This window comes from Chanodichthys erythropterus, chromosome 18 (genome assembly GCF_024489055.1).
Source record: "Chanodichthys erythropterus isolate Z2021 chromosome 18, ASM2448905v1, whole genome shotgun sequence".
NCBI classification, from domain to species: Eukaryota; Metazoa; Chordata; class Actinopteri; order Cypriniformes; family Xenocyprididae; genus Chanodichthys; species Chanodichthys erythropterus.
Window position 1 is genome coordinate 29,356,540 of NC_090238.1, and position 21,169 is coordinate 29,377,708.

Genomic DNA, 21,169 nt, shown 5'->3' on the forward strand with positions numbered 1-21,169 from the left:
TTTTCTGAAATGCCTATGAACAAGAAAAATGCTTGTGGACTTAAACACAGAAAAAGTGGGTGGACACCGTTTGTGATTTTACACATTAGATAAATATCTGAAAATAAAAGTTATGGGGAGATCCACTTACCTGCACAACATCTATCCCTCTTTTCCTGAAACAAACAAACAAACAAACAAACAAAGTTATTTTTTGTACATGCCACATATGTTTACCAAAAAATTAGAGAAACAAAACATATATTACATTAAAATTTTACTAAATTTTTAAATTCAAGATACTATCATAACAGATTACATTTTGACATGAAAATGCAGCCTGAATAAAAATATCTGTTGCCAAGCAACAGAGTTGAGATCAGAGAACCCCTGACTGGCTGTAGGAAGGGAATCAACACCATAGAAGCTGATTTGTGCTCAAACCTGTCGGAAGTCAGAGCCATCAACCCGCCTGTGCTGTTAGAAAATCTCTGCATTTAGACAGTGCACAACAAGGATCGACTGTCACAAAGCAAGCGCTAGTCAAATGTTAGAATTTACCCCAGTGTTTCTGTAAACAACAGGATAAGCTGACACACAAGAATGCTCCGTTTTCGAGCGGTTATATTTTTGCACTACATTTTGTAAAGTTAAATATTTTCTGCATTTTACTTAGGCTTTGTAGTGAGATCCTGAAATTGGATCCTGATATAAATAAAGCATGCTGGTGGGGAAAACCTTTGGATGATTTTAAGGAGCCATTAAAGTCGACATGAAACAGAAGTTGCGGTAGATTTTCTTCCCTATTGTGACATATGTCCAAATGAAAAGGCTGCTCGAACAAGAAAAAAAAAATGTAGGGCGAGACTTGATTTTGTCGATCAGCAATTGATTGAATCACTGGTTTGCTATTGCTGTGATGTCATGTGACTGACAGGTTGCCCTGCCCTCACACCAGTAAACACATCATCAGAGAAAAGATAAAAGATGATAAAAGATTACACATGAATGTTTGAAAAAAATAATGGTAATACTTTACAATAAGGTCTCATTTGTTAACATTAGTTAATGTAGCATGAACTAACAATAAACAATTACAGTATTTATTCATCTTTGTTAATGTTAGTACAGTCGTTCGTTGTTCATGTTAGTTCACAGTGCATTAAGTAATGTTAACAAATACAACTTTTGATTTTAATAATGTATAAGTAAACATTGAAATTAACTAACTAATATTAATAAATACTGTATAAGTATTGTTCATTCTTAGTCCAACTAAAGTAGTTAAAGTTGCCCTAGAATGTTTTTTAAAAAGATGTAATATAAGTCTAAGGTGTCCCCTGAATGCGTCTGTGAAGTTTCAGCTCAAAATACCCCATACATTTTTTTTAATTAATTTTTTTAACTGCCTATTTTGGGGCATAATTAGAAATGAGCCGATTCAGGGTGTGTGGCCCTTTAAATCTGGTGCTCCACGCCCCAAGAGCTTGCGCTTGCCTTAAACAACATTAAAAAAGTTCAAACCGCTAATATAACCCTCAAAATGGATCTTTGCAAAGTGTTCGTCATGCAACATGTCTAATCGCATAAGTATAGTGTTTATTTTGATGTTTACATTGATTCTGAATGAGTTTGATAGTACTCTGTGGCTAAAGCTAACATTACACACTGTTGGAGAGATTTATAAAGAATGAAGTTGTGTTTATGAATTATACAGACTGCAAGTGTTTAAAAATGAAAATAGCGACGACTCTTGTCTCCTTGAATACAGTAAGAAACGATGGTAACTTTAACCACATTTAACAGTACATTAGCAACATGCTAACAAAAGACAATTTACAAATATTACTAAAAATATCATGTTATCATGAATCATGTCAGTTATTATTGCTCCATCTGCCTTTTTTCACTATTGTTCTTGCTTGCTTACCTAGTCTGTTGATTCACCTGTGCAGATCCAGATGTTAATACTGGCTGCCCTTGTGTAATGCCTTTCATGATGTTGCGAACATGGGCTGGCATATGCAAATATTGGGGGTGTACACCCCGACTGTTACGTAACAGTCGGTGTTATGTTGAGATTCGCCTGTTCTTCTGAGGTTTTTTAAACAAATAAGATTTATATAAGAAGGAGGAAACAGTGGAGTTTGAGACTCATTGTATGTCTTTTCCATGTACTGAACTCGTGTTATTCAACTATGCTGAGGTAAATTAAATTTTTGAATCTAGGGATCCTTTAACTAATTATTTAAATAACTGTTAAATAATGAAACCTTATTGTAAAGTGTTACCAAAATGATGTGCACAGACAAATAATTTATAATAAATACTACAATATTCCAATAATCCATTTTGATTTCATGGTGACTTTAAGACAGGCCACCGTTTTCCCCTTCTTATGTCAGATTATTCCACACCAATGTCAAAATAATCAAACAGTGTATAAGCCAGAGCTTATTTATTATTCTGTCAGGAAACATCGTGAGTGGGGCTTGTGGGAATAAGTTTCAGCGAGACAGAACTTTTCTGTGTGGTATCATTCATTATGGAAGGAAGAATATTTTTGAGGGAGATAGATTAAAAAAATATGGAAACTGAAAAAAACATTTATCCAAAAAGTATTAAGCAGTGGTTTCAACAGAGCACTAGTGCCTCCCTGAAAACCACTGGGTCTGTCACAGCGAACAGACGAAACATGCCTGAACTCCTCCTGAATGTGGAGTATGTTGTCAGTATTATATGAATCAAAATGTGTGCCAGGAGGCGGGAAATCCGTTGTGAAAGGAAAGTAATTAAAATGAAATAAAATTCATTGACTGTACTAGTCAGAGGTCCTTGACCAATGGAAGGCACTCAAATGTCAACGGTTGTTCTCAGAAACCAACCAGGACTGCGTTTCTCAAAAAGCACTGTTAGCCAAGTTGATCATTGGTGCCAATGGTTCAATCTGTCAGTAGTCATTTTGTGCTCTGTTCTGAGAGAAAACTTCCTGAGGAGAACTTCCTGAATGAAATTAGGGTTTGTATTACATTGTATTCTATCACATTACTGTTCGTTGTTTACATGCAAGTCTGCTTGGAACACTACCCTTCTGCAGAATACACCGAATCTACACTCAGAGCCACTGTGGAAGTTTCACCTCCTGACAAACAAATGCATGACCAGGGCTGAAACACTACACACCACCGCTGTAATGTGTAACAAAGCTCCACTGACTACAATAGGAGCGCTTCTGATCTAGTGCACTAGTCGTAGCTGTGGTCACGCTATATGTTTGATGGGTCGAAACTTAAATGAGATGAGATAAGATGAGATGGCACAAGTTAACTATTCAAACATGAATATGTAATTTAATGAACTGGAACAGCCTACTGATACCAGTTCTTCCCACAGATTCCCATTGGCTGCTCCCGATGCTCCTGTCACATCTTAAAATGTTTACTAAATGTTAGAGTTTTTTATGATTTTATGATTCTGATCATTATTACATTTACATTTTTTTGGGTGAAAATAGTCTTTTGCACAGTGTTGTATATGTATGTATGCACGCAGAGGACAGGAACAGTCATATAAATACACACACACAAATATACATATTTATACAGTATTTGTGTGTATTTGTGTGTGTGTGTGCGCACGCGTGCTTTTGTGATTTATGGAGGACACAAATTCGTATAATGACATGAACACTGAAAATGAAATGAAATATGAGGACATTTCCTCATATTTAAAATAGCTTTAAAAACATACTAAACAATGTTTTATTAAAAAATGCTTGGCTGAAATTATCCAGGAGAAGTATGGTGTGAAACGAGACGCAGAGTTTTGGACTGAGCTGGGTCACAGTGACAGATCAGGGCCGCTGGATTTAGAGATACGGACAGAGGAAAGTGTGGCTCAGATTTCATTGGTTTCATTCTATTATCCAAGTGAAGCAGAATATGGGATAGAGAAAACAAAACATGGTGAGCACAATCACTTTTATTATGACTAAGATACAAAAGAGGGTAAAGGAAACAGTCCAACAACACAATGTGCTCAGTTTCAAATATTTTCCTCATAAACCATCTAGGTTAAACCAATAATGTAATTTATGCCAGAAGACGAAACAATCTCCAAGACCCATTTTCTTGTTAAAGGGTTAGTTCACCCAAAAATGAAAATTCTGTTATTAATTACTCGCCCTCATGTCGTTCCAAACCCGCAAGACCTTCATTCATCTTCGGAACACAAATCAAGATATTTTTGATGAACTCTGAGAGGTATATTAATCATCCATAGACAGCAATATAATAAACAATTTCAAGGTCCAGAAAGGTACTAAAGACAAAACCTTCGACGTGACTTCAGTGGTTCAACCTTAATTTTATGAAGTGATGAGAATACTTTTTGTGCGCAAAAACAAAACAAAAATAATGACTTTATTCAACAATATCTATTCTTCTGTGTCATTCTCATACATTGTTTACATCCAGCGCTTCCAGGTTCAATGCCACAACGCCGACTCATTATTGGCCGGCTCCTGCGTCAGCATCACATGCATGCGTCATGCTGCTCACGTGTGCAGCTTTGGCCAATACTGAGCCGGCATTCAGACGTAAACACGGAAGCCTTCATTGTGCTTACTGCGGCAACTGGATAATGACAGGAAAGAGAAGAGATAGTTGAATAAAATCATTATTTTTGTTTTGTTTTTGTGCACAAATGTATTCTCGTCACTTCATAAAATTAATGTTGAACCTCTGTAGTCACATTGACTGTTTTTACAATGTCTTTAGTACCTTTCTGAAACTCAAAAGTGTTGATTATATTGCTGTCTATGGATGAGTCATAAACTTCTCGGATTTCATCAAAAATATCTTAATTTGTTCCAAAGATGAACGAAGGTCTTACAGGTGTGGAACGACATGAGCGTGAGTAATAAATGACAGAATTTTCATTTTTGGGTGAACTTAACCCTTTGAAAGGTACAATTTGTAAGATATTTGCAGTAAAATATCCAAAAACCACTAGGCTAGTGTTATATATTTTGTCCATTACTAACAATATCTCTAATGTTTTCCACTACTTGTAAATCATGAGAAACTTCCCATTCTAAAACAGTGACACGGGGCAGTGCAGTCGCCTGTCAATGACATCAGTTACCCTTTGTTACCGCCTTTACTGACGTAGAAACCACATGACAACAGTGTCGTGGACAAATGCGGAAGTAGCGTTTAGCGTCCAGCAAACCACTAGCTTGCGTCTTTGCATTGACTTTGTATGTAATCCACTCGCGCAAATCGGTTGGGTAGAAGACAACAAATCCCATCATTCCACGCACCTTCTTAGCGTCATCAAACCACGCGATTGTTATTGTTTTGGTAGTGCGCCCTCTAGCTTGGAGGGTTTCATTTAGATTTTCTCAACTTTTGACTATAGCAACAATGAAGAGATGCACAATTCTGGATAAATTGAGAATCATGATTTCTTTGTTTGTTTGTTTCAAACAGATCACGATTCTCCCACAATTCTGAACAGGCAACTGATCAAAATACCATGTAATTTACTAGAGGTTCTGACAAAATGTTAATTGCCGTAGTCTATTTAAAAATATTTCATTTGAATTAATTAGTTTTAAAAAAGGGTTGAATGAATGATTCAATGACTCACTCATAAAGACTTGACTTGTTTCATTACTAGAAACCCTCATGACTCATATAACGCATTTCATTAATACCCAACCCTTTTAAATGAATGATTCAACACATAGCTGACTTTGCTGTCATTAAGCGTGGGTGTTTAAAATGAGATTGCAATCTTTTACCAATTAATCGTGAAGCTGTACAACAAAGTGTCAAAAAGTTTTTAGAATTATTGTTACAATATTGTGAAAAAGAAAAATCAAATAGTTAGGAATGATCTGTACCACATCAGTTATCAGCAGTTATTTGAGATTTTTTAAATTTATTTATTGATATCGGTCAATATTGGTTCTGTCACCTCCTCTATTTTTACATTTTACAATTTTTACTCTTATGTTTTTTCAAAGTTAATTTTAACACTAATAATATAACAACACTGTAATCTTTAGCAAAACTCAATTTTTCATACTGTACATTATAATGCCAAAATTCATTTTTAAATTCATTTTTTTAATTTGTTAACAAAATAGTATAGAATTTTAATTATCAGCCATTTAACAATTATCAGTCATAACACAAAAATGTTTTTAATCGGATTATAAGAATTTCAATGTCAGTACATCCATATACATACAATGCAATGCATAAATATTTGGACCTAATGTGAACAATTTTTTTAAGTTAAAGAAAAAAAAACATCTAAAAAATCTGATGAGCAAAGTCAAAAGCAGCCTTGTGTGCGATTCAAAGATAACATCCATGCTTCACTGAGCACATTCATTTCACAGGCCTGTGTTATGGCACATGTGTGGTTACGCAGCACGCACATGACTGCACCAACCGTGATGGCTCTGCCAACTTCCTTAAACATATGATTATACACACACAAGGCAATATTGCACCTGAGATTTGTCAAATTTAGTCAAAAGACCTTCAGCAGTTTTAGAGTGCCTGTCCTGAAAGATTATTGAATGTCACTAGTACATAACACACATCTGTCAATCCTTCATCAGACTTGTTTAATATTAAACCAAATCTATTTGACAAGATTAACAAACATTCTGTGAAACGTTTGAGATGGACAAAAAGGGGGCTGGAAATCGTGACCTCATTTCTACGAGAACACAGTCATGACCTCTCTAGACCTCTGTTTATCTCTGCAGCTGTGAGCGAGGACTGCTTATAACCTCTGCAGGGAATATCACAGCCATTTGCCGCCTGGGACAGGACACACACTCGCACATGTTGGCGGGGGAAATACTTGTGGTTACCAAAAACACAAACCGCTTTGGTCTTACACCTCTGTTGTTGCTATGCTTCCCTTGTTGCCCTGGTTACAAACAAACTGGAACTGTTGCTTGTTTAGTGTGTAGCCCACAATTAATTATGAAATGAAGGCATAAATAGAGTTTGTGCTACAAACATTCATAATACTACAAATCATGCAGATTGCTTAGGGAGAGGTATGTTATTACTTTTCTTCATGATCAGATGATTTTTCGCCTGTCGGGCCAAACCGTTCTCGTTGCTTAACACAAGGCTCCAGAATGTGACCTTTTTTCCTGCTGGTGCGACTAAATTTTGTTAGAGGTCGCACTGGTGCCACCACCTCATTGGCCAACTGATAAGAGCTGCCATTTATGTTGCATATGAGAAACAGCAAACGAAACGAAAGTGCAACATTGTGCCATGAACAAACAAGTTATAGAAGGCTTTTCAATCCACAAGTCACCAACATTCATACATTTAATGTAGTAACGCTAACTGTAACCATGGTATTGTGGCAGAAACAGTCAAATGTATTCATCTGAGGGTTCGTACAGCCTTTTGCAAGTCAAATTCAAGCACTTTTCAGGGGCTTTTAACTTTATACCTCAGCGATACCAAATCAGGTGCTGGTGCTACCATCTGTAAAACTTATAGTGGCATCGGTGCTACTGCTCTCAAATGTTAGTTTGGAGCCCTGTTTACCATTCCATTTCGTGCCAATCCGGCCCAGCCGGTACGGATATGGTTTCATTTTCCAATGTGGGGCTGATAACAGCTCTTTTAAAAGGTGCCATCGAACGTTTTTTTTACAAGATGTAATATAAGTCTAAGGTGTCCCCTGAATGTGTCTGTGAAGTTTCAGCTCAAAATACCCCATCGATTTTTTTTAATAAATTTTTTTAACTGCCTTATTTTGGGGCATCATTAAAGGTCCCATTCTTCGTGATCCCATGTTTCAAACTTTAGTTAGTGTGTAATGTTGTTGTTAAGAGTATAAATAAAATCTGTAAAATTTTAAAGCTCAAAGTTAAATGCCAAGCGAGATATTTTATTTAACAGACGTCGCCTACATCGAATGGCCAGTTTGGATTACATCCCTCTACTTCCTTCTTTAATGACGTCACTAAAACAGTTTTTTGAATAACCTCCGCCCACAGGAATACACAAGAGTTGCGTTTGTAGAGTGTGTTTGTCGCCATGTCGTCGAAACGCTGTTATTTTCATCCCGCAGTCCAATCACCTTTGTTTGGCCTTCCCAGGGACGCTGGACTTACAATTTATGTTTAACTCGGTTCCCGAAAATTATAATTGTGGTATCCTTACTGCAATAGTTAATGTTGGACTGCAGTGCACATAATGGCCACAAGAGGGGACTATGTTTATGTATATGGCTGTTTTCCGTATGAGGTACTCTTCTGAGTGAGTGCTAACGTTGTACATTTTCTGTCGCTGCTTGTGGAGACTAAAGAGTTCAGTCTCTCTGGAATTATTGTCTTTTGTGTTCATTCGGCACAACACCACAATAATCCACATGTAAAACTATGTGCAGCGCACGTTATGGTAAGAGGCGTGACCTTTCCGGGCAAGGAGCGCTAAGCTGCTGTCGAATCACAACACAGGAACCGCTGGCACAATCAGAACTCGTTACGTATTTTGAAGGAGGGACTTCATAGAACAAGGAAGTCATCAGCCCGTTTTTATGACAGTGGAAACAGCGGTATACAGATAAGTAAATTATGTGAAAAAGACTGTTTTTTTACACATGAAACATGAACACATGTCATATTGCACACTATAAACACAATCAAAGCTTCAAAAAAACACGAAAAACAGGACCTTTAACTATGCACCGATTCAGGGGCTGCTGGCCCTTTAAATCTCATGCTCCCTGCCCATCAAGCTCGCGACTCTATAATACAGTGCATTTACAAAGTTCACACAGCTAATATAACTCTCAAATGGATCTTTACAAGATGTTCGTCATGTATGCTGCATGAGTATAGTATTTATTTGGGTGTTTAAATCTGATTCTGAATGAGTTTGATAGTACTCTGTGGCTAAAGCTAACATTACACACTGTTGGAGAGATTTATAAAGAATGAAGTTGTGTTTGTGCATTATACAGACTGCAAGTGTTTAAAAATGAAAATAGCGACGGCTCTTGTCTCCGTGAATACAGTAAGAAACGATGGTAACTTTAACCACATTTAACAGTACATTAGCAACATGCTAACGAAACATTTAGAAAGACAATTTACAAATATCACTAAAAATATCGTATTACAGAATACTGGCTACTAGCAACACACTTAAAACTACCGTACTGTTCCAAATAGAAGTCAGTGTTATTTTCTTGGAAATACATCCATAAAAATGGGGTCATATTATATTCAGGATCTAGACTTCCAGTTGAAGGCACTGGATATTGCCAAAGAGCTGAACATACCCATCAACGAGCCCCTCATTTATTCTTTCGTCTACGTACTGACACACTTGCCTGTCAATTCCTTCGAAGCCAATTAGATGCAGCATAACGGTGCATGTCCACAGGGCGGAGCAGAGCAAACATTTTCAGTTCATTGAATTGAATTGAAGACGCTCGCACCATAAGAATGATGTGGCGTAATGGATTAGCTTTACGCTGCAAAAGTCTTGCCCAGCACTTGACCTCCGACTTCAGGGAGAAAATGCTGTCTTTTTATGAAATGCGGATCAAACACCTGTGTTTTTTGACATGCCAACATCTGTCACTGTACATAAAAAAAGAAATCAGTCATTGTGAAACTAAAATCTACTGGAAATGAGAACTACAGGTTATTTTTATGGTATGCCATAAAGTGTTCATTTTTAAATGTGATTGCTGGTCCATTTTACCAGTATTTACCATTCTTATAATATAAAAATTAGAAATAAAAATATAAAAAATATGCAATATGAAAATTATTTTCAAATAAAAGCATTTTCTTTCTAAAAGATAGGATATGGCCCTTAAAAAGCCTTTTTTCCATCTTGAAAAGGGGGGGGGTTCTCATTATGGTCAGGGTCATCTTATATTCCAAACAATATGGTACTACGGTAACTTTGATCAAAGAAAGATTAAGAAAGCTGAAGAAAAAACAATGTTTAAACAAGCAAAATGCAAAATGCAAAAAGCAAAATGTCCAGCAACAAAGCAAGAGAGAAATATGAAGAATGAAAAGAAATAAGCAGACTCCTTTTGTCCAATGACATGAGACCAAGTAAATTTATGATCATTTTATTGTCAGGTGAACTATTTCTCTAAATCTAAAATAAAAGCAATAGGTTTTTATGCAACACCGTTATCTTGCAGGATCTCCAACATCAAATGGATCTCTAGAGAAATCTAAACTAGAGCTGATAGAAGACTAGCGGCACTGTCAGAGTCAGTGCCAAAATATGAAAAACAACAAGACAGTGCTAGAGAAAGCCTGTCCCAGAAAATTATACAGTCATTTGAAAGGTGTGACATGAGTTAGAACAGCTGAATAGATCTTCGCTCAACTCAGATTGATTGACTCTGGACAGTTCAAGTAATTTGGTTGAAGAGGTTATAAAAGGATTAACATTTTAATCCACAAAACATTTTTAATCTGTGCTAGTGTGATTGACATGCTCAGAGGGTCACCAATATATCCAAGTGACATTCAGACTTGCATTAACTTGATTTACTCAAAAATGTGAATGTCCTCGAGTGGCCCAGCCAGAGACCGGACTTGAACCCAATCAAACATCTTTGGAAAGACCTGATAATGACTGTCCACCAACTGCCCTCATCTAACTGGACAGAGCATGAGAGGATCTCCAGAAAAAAAAAAAAAAAAGGCAGAAAAGCCTCAAATCCAGGGGCTCAGTTGCACCAGCTGTGTGTAATAGGAGTGGGAATCTCTAGGCACCTCACGATTCGATCCAATTATGATTCAGAGGGCTGCGATGCGATGTTAAAACGATTATCGATGTAAGTGAACACTGTAAGCATAAAAAAAGCAAAGCGTGTGTTTCTCACAGTGCAATGAAGCCTGCAATTGCCCTAGTAATTTGCTTCAACCTTTTTGAAATGTATGGAAGATTATTTATATTTAATATTTAAATTATAAGGTTTGAGGGTTTTTGTGTGTGTGCAAGTTTATTGGAAGCAAACAGAATGGCTGTTTCTAGACCACAAAGGGACATTGCGCATCTGCGGTTAAAAACGAAACTCAGAAATTCTCAGAAATTATTCAGAATCGCTGAAGAATTGCAATGCATTGGAGAATCTTTTTTTTCTCCCACCCCTAGCTGCAACAGAAAACGATACTAAGTTACTTACGCACTATTAATTATTTTTAAATTGCACTATTAAACGTAACTAAGTATAAACTAAATATTTACAAAAATGTGGATAAAAATTATTATAAACGTTGACAAAAGTCACATGTAGCAGATTATGCATTTGAAATTGTTTTTGTCTCTCATCTACATAACGAATCAAAAATATTGATGACTCATGTTGTACTAAACAGATTTCTGTCCAATCAAATGCTCTTAACAATGAGAATGCCCCTTCCCCAATACAACCTGTCTCCAGCTAGCTAGCTCAACTAAAAAAAAAAAAAATTGATTTGGGTCAATGACATGACAGGTCTTTTTTTTTTTTTTTGTCCAAAGGCCATAATAATAATTAAAAAAAACAAAGATATGACATCCAAAGTATGTAAGGTAGCACAACTAGACCTCTTTTATTGAATCCAAAAGGTTTTAATTATATTTTGCTACATAAAAAAGGTATTTTAAAGATTCTGAAGTGTCAAAAGGTCATTCGGTTTAACCGTCCAAAGGCCAATACAGCCATTTCATTAGTGATCAAAATATCTTAAAATGTAATAAATGTAATTTTTTTTTTATTCTGGCATGATTTTATAACATCATATATTAACGTAGTACAAAATGGCATTAAAATTATGTGTAGAAGTCGTTGCTTTGTTATGAGAAAGAATGTCCGGAAAAATGAATTTCATTGATGTCATTCAGAGTAACAAATATAAAGGGACCATTTTGGATCAAGTCATGTAGTCAATATCATGTGACATCAGACACCTGCAAAGAACCACATGGTCATGAAGCAAAGTAACAAACTCTCTCTTAACTATTTGAAAATGTTTTTACTTGCTCATACGCATGTCCCGAAACATCAGGTCATTCGGTACAACCGCTATAAAACATGGAAAATGTTGTAATATTTCAAAACCTAAATATAAAATATTTGATTGTCCTTTTGCTAGCTAGCTAGATATCAGCCTGTTAGCATTGTTCGAAAATATCGTCATTTGGTATAACCAAAGGCGTCATTCGGTAAAATCGAAATTTTGGTTAAACTGAATGACTTTTTAGTGACGAATATTGTCCGTCTTGTAAAAAAAATTTAAAAAGCAGTGTTAATTGATTATAAAAACCACAATCTCATTGTTAATACTTAATAAAACTTCTAAATTAATTATATCTCCATTATGTTTTTTTTACACTTTTATAAACCTTATTCATCAATGACCCATTTAAAATGAATAACAACATATTTTTTTGTCCGTTTCTCAAACAATGCTACTTTATGGCTTCAGAAGACTTGGAATAGAAAAGTCTAACATTTTTCCATTGTTCAGAAATTCAAACAAGTTCGGAATGACATGAGGTTGAGTAAATGATGACAATTTTCATTTTTGAGTAACGTGTCCCTTCAAAATTGCTAATGTGTAACACACAAAAACATATCCCTTTGCTAACTGGCTGACAGAGTTGACCGCTTACACTGCACACATTGTTGTATTCCCTCGATCCCTCACTTTCTCCAGCTCAGTCACACAATTCCTCACACACAGTCACGGCCACTAAGGAAATCCGATGCAATGCTGGCTTCACACATTACACAATTGTTCATTCAGCTGGAGACAGAGGGGCACAACGAGCAAAGCGCAAGACAAAAAAAAAAAAAAAAAAGAGAAGACGACGACCAACCCCACACACATAATCTTTCACTACACCACACATTTACGACACACACAAAGCGCTGTAACCTTAACCCTTTGCAGGTCCAGCAATTCAGTTTGCTCAGGTTACACATGCAGCCCATACAAACACAGCACCCAAGTGCATCGTCCAAGTGCTTGCTATGCCAACTTTCACTCACTCATTCACTCTCTCTCCCTCTGAATGTTGGGTAATAATCCAGGGGCCCTTCAATGATGAGTAAGCCAATCTGCCTAACTGCAAAGTCATAGGGAATAGAAGTGCTGGCAGAGTGTTAAAACAGCCAGGCCAAGACTAGTCACCTACATGCACCATGTAAAATCAATCAAGGGTATCATAGTCTGGATAGCAGAGATACTTAAGCCAAAGAACAGTCAGAGCATAACAAAACACAGGCTTGAGGAAAATACTGCAAATATTTTACAGCAAGCTCGGTTTTAAACTGGCAAATTACCCTTTTGACATTGTGCATTGTGAACGGAACAAAATAGATGACTCTTTATACAAATTAGACCTGCACGATTAATCGCTAAAAGATCGCAATCTCAATTCAAACACCCACGCAATCTCATTCCTAAATGACAATGGTTCGCCTGTTTCTATTAAACCTGACAAAATCACCAAGGAACATTCCTATCTGTGTTTGCGCTGCCGCTGACACAGAGACAGCAGGAAACAGCTTCACAGACAGTCTTTCACAGTATAGTTGTGTTTGTTACAAATATTCAAATGATCACAGAAGTACTGGGATAAAAGCTTATAGTTTGGATATAAACACTGATGTCCACAGCAGTGATCAAAATACAGCAAATCAGCTTTTGAAAGTAACTTGGCACTTCAAATGACGATTGTGTCATTACATCGTTACGCCAGTAGGTGGCGACAAGTGACTTAAAAAATGTATTTGTCATTGAATCATTCATTCAAGAGATTCATCCACTAATGAAACAAGTGAAGTCTTTATGAGTGAGTCATTGATTTTTAAATGATTTTTAAATTTTAAATTAAATAGACTGCAGCAATTAAATTACATGTTATTTTGTTCAGTTTGTCTGTCCAGAATTGTGGGTGATCTTTGTTTGAAACAAACAAAAAAAAAAATTCTGGATTCTCAATTCATCCGGAATCGTGCAGCTCTAATACAAATAAAACCACTTTAGAATAACCCTGCAGAGTAAGATAAAATAATATATTTTTGGGAGGGGAAAGTAAGTATGCAACCATGCAAAACTCACTACCACAATGTTAGGGTGCTGAAAGTAGTAGCCAGGAAATTGCTATTCAGTTGCCAGAATGTTCTTAGTGGTTTTCACCATGTTGCTATGCAGTTGCTAGGGTGTTCTGAGCGTTTGCTTAATGGTCCAAGACAAATCAGCCCAAAACCCAAGTGTATGTTATATTCTGGCCCCTACATATGGCTCAGGGGCCAGAATTAGAAGAATAAAAAAATTGAGGACAAATTATAAGAAATACTTAGGTATGTTCTTAAAGGAATAGTTCACCCAAAAATGAAAGTTATACCATAATTTACTCATCCTCAAGCCATTCTAGGTGTATATATGACTTCTTTCAGCCGAACACAATCAAGGTTATATTAATTGATATCCTGGCTCTTCCCAGCTTTGTAATGGTATCACTGGCTTACGGCAATGGTCGTATGCACTTTCATAAAAGAGTAGAGTTCTGGTGGAAAAGTGACCTCTAACCCGACGTATGACGAAGGACGTAGCCTAATCCTGCGTTCCAGATGAAGTTGGAGCTGGTAATATCCCAAATTACATGTCCCAATTCAGACCTCAGTGAGTTTCAGTCAATCACACGTCACGTTCACATGTTGACCACATGATGTCGTCAAGCTTTGAAAACAGCTGACGAAAAGCAAAAACGAAGGTATCATTGTATAAACAATTTCTAATGTCAGTTTGTTTTTATGTTTATGCTCATTGGGAACAGGGCTTGGAGACATCTTGGAAGTGACGTCAAATGACGCGTCTCGCCAAGGTCAGGGTTGATCAATGTACAATGAGTTCACACGCCGAATGTCCGACTTTTAGTGGCGTTGAATACGTTATTTCCCCATTTCCCAGAAGGAGGTGGGAAAAATCCAAATTCTGATCTGTGAAAGCAAAAGCACAGAGGATAGAGCAAAAACGCCGGTCACTAATTAGAAGTCTAAAACAAGAAGTTTTAAAGAAAAATGTTGGAGGATTTCGACATAAGAGAAGATGAGCTACATCTATAATATCTATTTTTTTATATATATATTATATTATATTATTATATTATATTATATTATATTATATTATATTATATTATATTATATTATATTATATTATATTATATATATCACACACACACACACACATTAGGCCTATATATTTACAAACTTTTGTTAGATGCAATTAATCATGATTAATCGATTCAGTAACTAAGGATTTTATTCAAACAAACAAACAAAAACAAAAAACACACCACAATTGCTAAAATATTAACAACACACATTTCCTAAATAATTCATATTTTCGAGTAATCGAGTAATGTCATGCCTGACATGTCAAGATTTGCTCAACCAATGCATGAGTTTGGGATGGTCTATCCCTTTATCCAACCAAACACAGACAGGGAGTGTTTGGGAAAAACCATTTAAAACTTGCAAAGTTGATTATTTTAGCTATATAAGTGTGGTACGAGTCATTTGCGCACTTCTTTAAATCAGATACACAGTCTGTCAACCTAAACAACAATTTCTGCTTATGAAACACTTCCACAAGAAATAGTGTCTTAATATGCATCTTATGTTAACATGGATCTCTGCTGCACAGTATTACACAACCTCAAGCAAGCAACCTTCCTGGATCTTTCTCAACCACAGTTCAAAGTCCTTTCTAACATGCACAATGAAGAAAACATTCAAGAAAAAAAATCCTGTCACATTTCTTTTTATTCAAACAACTCAATCAACTGATCTGTCAAGCAGCAGAGTGATACTGGAACAAAAGCAGACACAGAAAACAGCTGTTCTGGATGAACCGCTGACCACAAGTACGGCCTAAGCCCAACAGCAACAGACACCTGCTGTGCTCTTACATGGAAACACATGCAGGAAGAGATCCAGGCTGATGGATCTATATTCACCTCTCACCTGCACATCTCTGCAAAGGCCAAGAAATTGAGTTTCTTCATCTTCTTCTCGCTGAGCCAATAGCCCACTCGTCTGCCTCTCAGGAAAGTCTGCATTTCAGCGGCTGATGGCCAGATGTGACAGCAGTGTCACTCCAGTGAAAACAGGAAACAGTCTTCTTATACAACCCTGTGAAATCAAAGCCAAGAGAGATTATCAGTGCCTGAAATGATGAACATTTTTTCATGAGGGTTAAATCAAACACAGCTAATGACTTACAGTGAACAATAAAGAGGCATAAATGTGTCTGTAAATATACTAGCCAGATTCTGTCCAATATTAATGCTCCACGACCAAACAAACCTAATGAACTGCCTAGAGAAACTGAATGTTTGGGTATCAACAAGTGAGTTTCAATGTTCTATTAGAACAGTCAATTTAGAACATCATGAGATGCATCATTCAATAAACAAATCATATGCGAGTTTAATTCAAAACATCATGGGAATCAAAGGTTTGAATAAAAAGTCAAAAAAAAAAAAAAAAAAAGATTAATTACAAGCAAGTTTAAGAATTTGTTTTGTTCATGCAATAGTCTTAACTATTTGACAATCTGATGCATTAGTTATGAGTGCGAAAATGTGACTATTATAAGCGTTATGTCTGAACATCTGATGCATTATAAGCTAATTCAAAAGGTTCTCATGTCAAGTGTGAAAGCTCAGTTTAAACATTCAATGCATTATGCAAACATTCTCTGGAAATTCAAAACCTCATTGGTGAGTTCAGCGCCTTGATTCGAAAAATCAAAACATTATTGGAGAGCTTATACTACGGAGCTGTTGAATGCTCGAATCTGATTGGTTGACCAACGTTCTAAGGCGTGCAATTATTTTCAGAGAAACGCACAGCTAAAGTAGCTCTAGCTAGGGCTGACCGATATATCACATGTGTTTGTCACGCGCATTTCATCAGTAAAGCCGGTTCCCTGATTACCGGGAAATCGGCATCACCTACTTTCAAATGGAGCGGCATTTAATAGACAGAGCCGTAGTTCACTGATAAGCAACGCAATATCGTGTTCATTATTGCAGATGAATCGCCTTCGATATTGAACGCGATATTGCGTAGCTTGTCAGTGAACTACGGCTCTGTCTATTAAATGCCGCTCCATTTGAAAGCAGGTAATGGAGATTTAACGGTAATCAGGGAACCGGCTTTACTGACAAAATGCGTGTGACAATCGCATGCGATATATCGCCCAGCCATAGTTCTAGCAGGTCTTGACTGCTTTACAGTTCCATATCACCTCGCCAAATGATTTCAGTTATTTCTAAAGGTCCTTAAGGCTGGAACACACCAAGCCGACGAACTAGTGGTGACAAAAGCAGACTGCGGGATTGGCTCAAGTTGGCAGCGTTTGTGTCCAAAGTTGGCCTGACACACCAAACCAACGCTCGACAGCCGACGGCCAAGTAGCACGTCCATTCTGCGCCTGCGTGAGATGAAATGCCTTTCCGAACCAGCAGGTGGCAGTAGCTGAACAGCCAATCAGAATGATCAGATGGCTCAACGGACAGACAAGCTCCGACGCTGATTCAACATTTCGAATCGGCCGAAAAAGGTCGATGAGGACCAACTTCAGCCGATGGTGCAGAACATACTGAGAAAACTTTGTCGGCCGACGAACAAAAACTTCCCGACATCCGACTGTCGGCATGGTGTCCCTGCCTTTACAGCCTACAACCGCAAAAGATGGATTTACCTGCTGTAGAGTTCATGAAAGTTATCATGAGCATTGTTATGTTTAAAGCAGAGGTCTTAACAAATGTCAGTAGACCGGGAAGATTTTAAAATGAGCAGTTCATTCATAAATACGTAAGATCACTGTGGAAATACAAACCAGAAGTCAAAAGACAACGAGCGCAGCGCTGAAAAGGGGCGGAGCTACATAAGTCGACACAAACTTGCACAGAAATGTTTTGTCAGCGCTGCTCAACGAATTTATTAGTAAAATATTTTAGCAACTTAAAAGCTACATGCCATTTCTCACCAGCGAGGTAATAACTGTGCGGTTCTTGAGGTAGATAAACTTACAGGTTTCGCTATTAGTAGAGACACTGCTGCTGTTAGAGACGCACAGACTCAGGTAGGCTAATTCACATATGCTGCTTATTCTCTCAACTGCGTTAATGACTGTATCAACTGTATTATTCTGCTATCAAGGCTCAAACCTCCGATACTAGTTCTTAAACAACATTTTGGAATCAGCAATGGAGGCATGGGATGAGATGCGTAAGAAATTAGTCCCACACCCAAGAGTGTTTTAAGGACAAAAACCTGACAAATGTCTTGAAATACAACATTGGAAGTGTGTTTTGAGGTGTGGTAACCATAGTATAAGCAAAATAATTGACTCTGGAGTCAAGAAAATAATGCACACCCGAGGTGTAACGGCCACAACGCATTACCACCTCGGGTGTGCATTATTTTCTACGAATTCAACAGCCCAAAGTCAATTAAAGCAATAAGCACCAAGAAGCTGTGGTTTACAGTGAATTTATACCAGCTAAGGGCCGTTGTTAGGCACTACATAATGCAGTAAAAGCTTCAATTAACAAAATCAATAGAGAACAAACATACGTTTACATTGCTATAAGTGGTTACTAAGACAGAAGCAGCAACATACACACTCAGTGGCGAAGCGATACTTATGTAATGCGGTCAGCTGAATGTTTTCAGGAATTTTACAACGGCTTCGAACGCGGCTCAACCAATCAGAATCACTATCCGTTTTATAATATTCCTAAATTAATACATAAGTCCTGATGTTTGATTAGAATATTTGATAATTATTCGTCTTTGAACTTTCAATAAAAGCGAGTTAACATTATATTAAAAAAAAATTTATTCACTACATAAATGTAAAGGGTTAGTTTACCCAAAAATGAAAATTCTGTTATTAATTACTCACTCTCATGTCGTTCCACACCCGTAAGAGCTTCGTTGATCTTCGGAACACAAATTAAGATATTTTTGATAAAATCTGATGTAGGGCTGGGCGATATATCGCATGCGATTGTCACACGCATTTTGTCAGTAAAGCCGGTTCCCTGATTACCGCTAAATCGGCATCACCTGCTTTCAAATGGAGCGGCATTTAATAGAAAGAACCGTAGTTCACTGATGAGCTACGCAATATCGCGTTCATATCGCAGATGAATCGCCTTCGATAATGAACGCGATATTGCGTAGCTTATCAGTGAACTACGGCTCTATTTATTAAATGGGGCTCCATTTTGAAAGCAGGTGATGGCGATTTAGCGGTAATCAGGGAACCGGCTTTACTGACGAAATGCGCGTGACAATCGCATGCGATATATCGCCCAGCCCTAATCCGATGGTTCAGTGAGGCCTCCTTAGACAGCAATAACACTCCCTTTTCAATGCCCAGAAAGCTACCAAAAAACGTATTTAAAACAGTTCACGTTACTACAGTGTTTCAACCTTAATATTATAAAGCGCCGATACTTTTTGTACTTTTTTGTACTTTTTATTCCACAATATCCAATAAACACTGCTTCATGAAGCTTCGATTCTTTACGAATCATAGGTTTTGAATCAGTGATTCGGAACGTGTATCAAACTGCCAGTCACGTGAACTATTGAAGTTTCAAAACACTTATGACATAAAAAGCCTCGTTTACTAAAATCATGTGATTTTGGTGCTCTGAACCACTAATTCGAAACTAATGATTCGTAAAGATTCGAAGCTTCATGAAGCAGTGTTTTGAAATCACCAATCACCAGATATTGTGGAATACAGTCGCTATTTTGTTATTTTTGGTGCAAAAAAAGTATTCTCGTCACTTTATAATGTTAAGGTTGAAACACTGTAGTAACATCAACTGTTTTAAATGTGTTTTTAGTAGCTTTCTCGGCACTGAAAAAGGGAGTGTTATTGCTGTCTATGGAGGCCTCACTGAACCATCGGATTTGATCAAAAATATCTTAGTTTGTGTTCCGAAGATCAACAAAGGTCTAACGGATGTTGGACGACATGAGAGTGAGTAATAAATGACAATTTTTCATTTTTGGGTGAACTAACCCTTTTTAAAAAAAAAAAAAGATTCGAACATACGATGAATCATATGCGAGTTCGAACTTTCTGTGCGAACATTCGAACATTTGACGCCTCACAGACCAGGTAAACCGTGAATCGAACATTCGATGCTTCACAGGAGAGCTGAAACTTTCCGATCATTAGAAAGCACCGAGATGCCCACATACGCTGTCCAGGAAGGCAGCTCACTAGAATTGGAAACGCAGCCCATGTGTCCCTTCTGATGTAAGACTTACTTTCACTCTATCATTGCTTCAGAACAGTAATACACTTGATTCTACTCGTTATACATACTCTGTTCATTTTAGAAAACACATCAATACCATGGACCCAGTAGGACTCATGAAATCCGCCATAAGCAACCCATTCAGCAGCAGCGCAAACAAGCTAGCACTGCACCTACTTTCACATACAGATCATCTCAAGTCTTACTGATGGATGTCAGAAAGCTTCAACTCTTGTTTTCTCCCCGGTGGACACAGTGATAAAGCAGATGCAGAAAAGTAAATACCTGTCTAGCGCATGTTTTCGGACTCCGATTAGATAGCGGTTAGCTAGCTGGAGGGCAGTCTGGTCTCCATGACTCGTGTTGCTGCCTGTCTGTCGCTGAGACTGAGAATTAAAGGCGCTTTGATGATGATCAGATGAATCGAATGCGTTCTGGTCTCAATCCAGACACCTAGAGAGCGAGCACTGCCTCCTCCTGAGGTGGGGCTGGGATCAGTTCAGTCCGGCTAGCGAGTGTGTGTGTTCCTCCTGAAGCATGACAGGAGGTTTGTTCTGCTCTGCCCCTCACTGCTGCTGAATCCACTGTGTGAATGTTGCCGCAAGGGGGCGCCAGTGCAATACAATCTCTGGTATTGAGAACTTCACGCGCTGACTGGGTTTTGAAGAAAACAAGGTAATAAATTCAAAGCACTCGATGTGGTTATTTTTTGCGCGATGGAAAATACTTGTTTTCAACGTGCCTTACATAAAAAATGACTGCTGTAAATTAGGCGTGATAAACAACAGGTGTTCCAAAATGTTTATATT

At 37.4% G+C, this 21,169-nt stretch overlaps 1 protein-coding gene across 1 annotated transcript in view; it reads right to left on the minus strand.

Annotated features, from left to right (window-relative positions):
• itpk1b (inositol-tetrakisphosphate 1-kinase b) overlaps positions 1-20,930 on the minus strand; it is a 58,558-nt gene extending 37,628 nt beyond the window's left edge. The window contains exons 1-3 of the mRNA XM_067368110.1: positions 20,646-20,930; positions 16,033-16,200; positions 131-155 (exon numbers count right to left, since the gene is read on the minus strand). Coding sequence (XP_067224211.1) covers positions 131-155; positions 16,033-16,127 — 120 coding nt within the window. The 5' untranslated portion in view covers positions 16,128-16,200; positions 20,646-20,930. The remainder of the gene's footprint in view (positions 1-130; positions 156-16,032; positions 16,201-20,645) is intronic.
• Between the last annotated feature and the right edge of the window lie 239 nt (positions 20,931-21,169).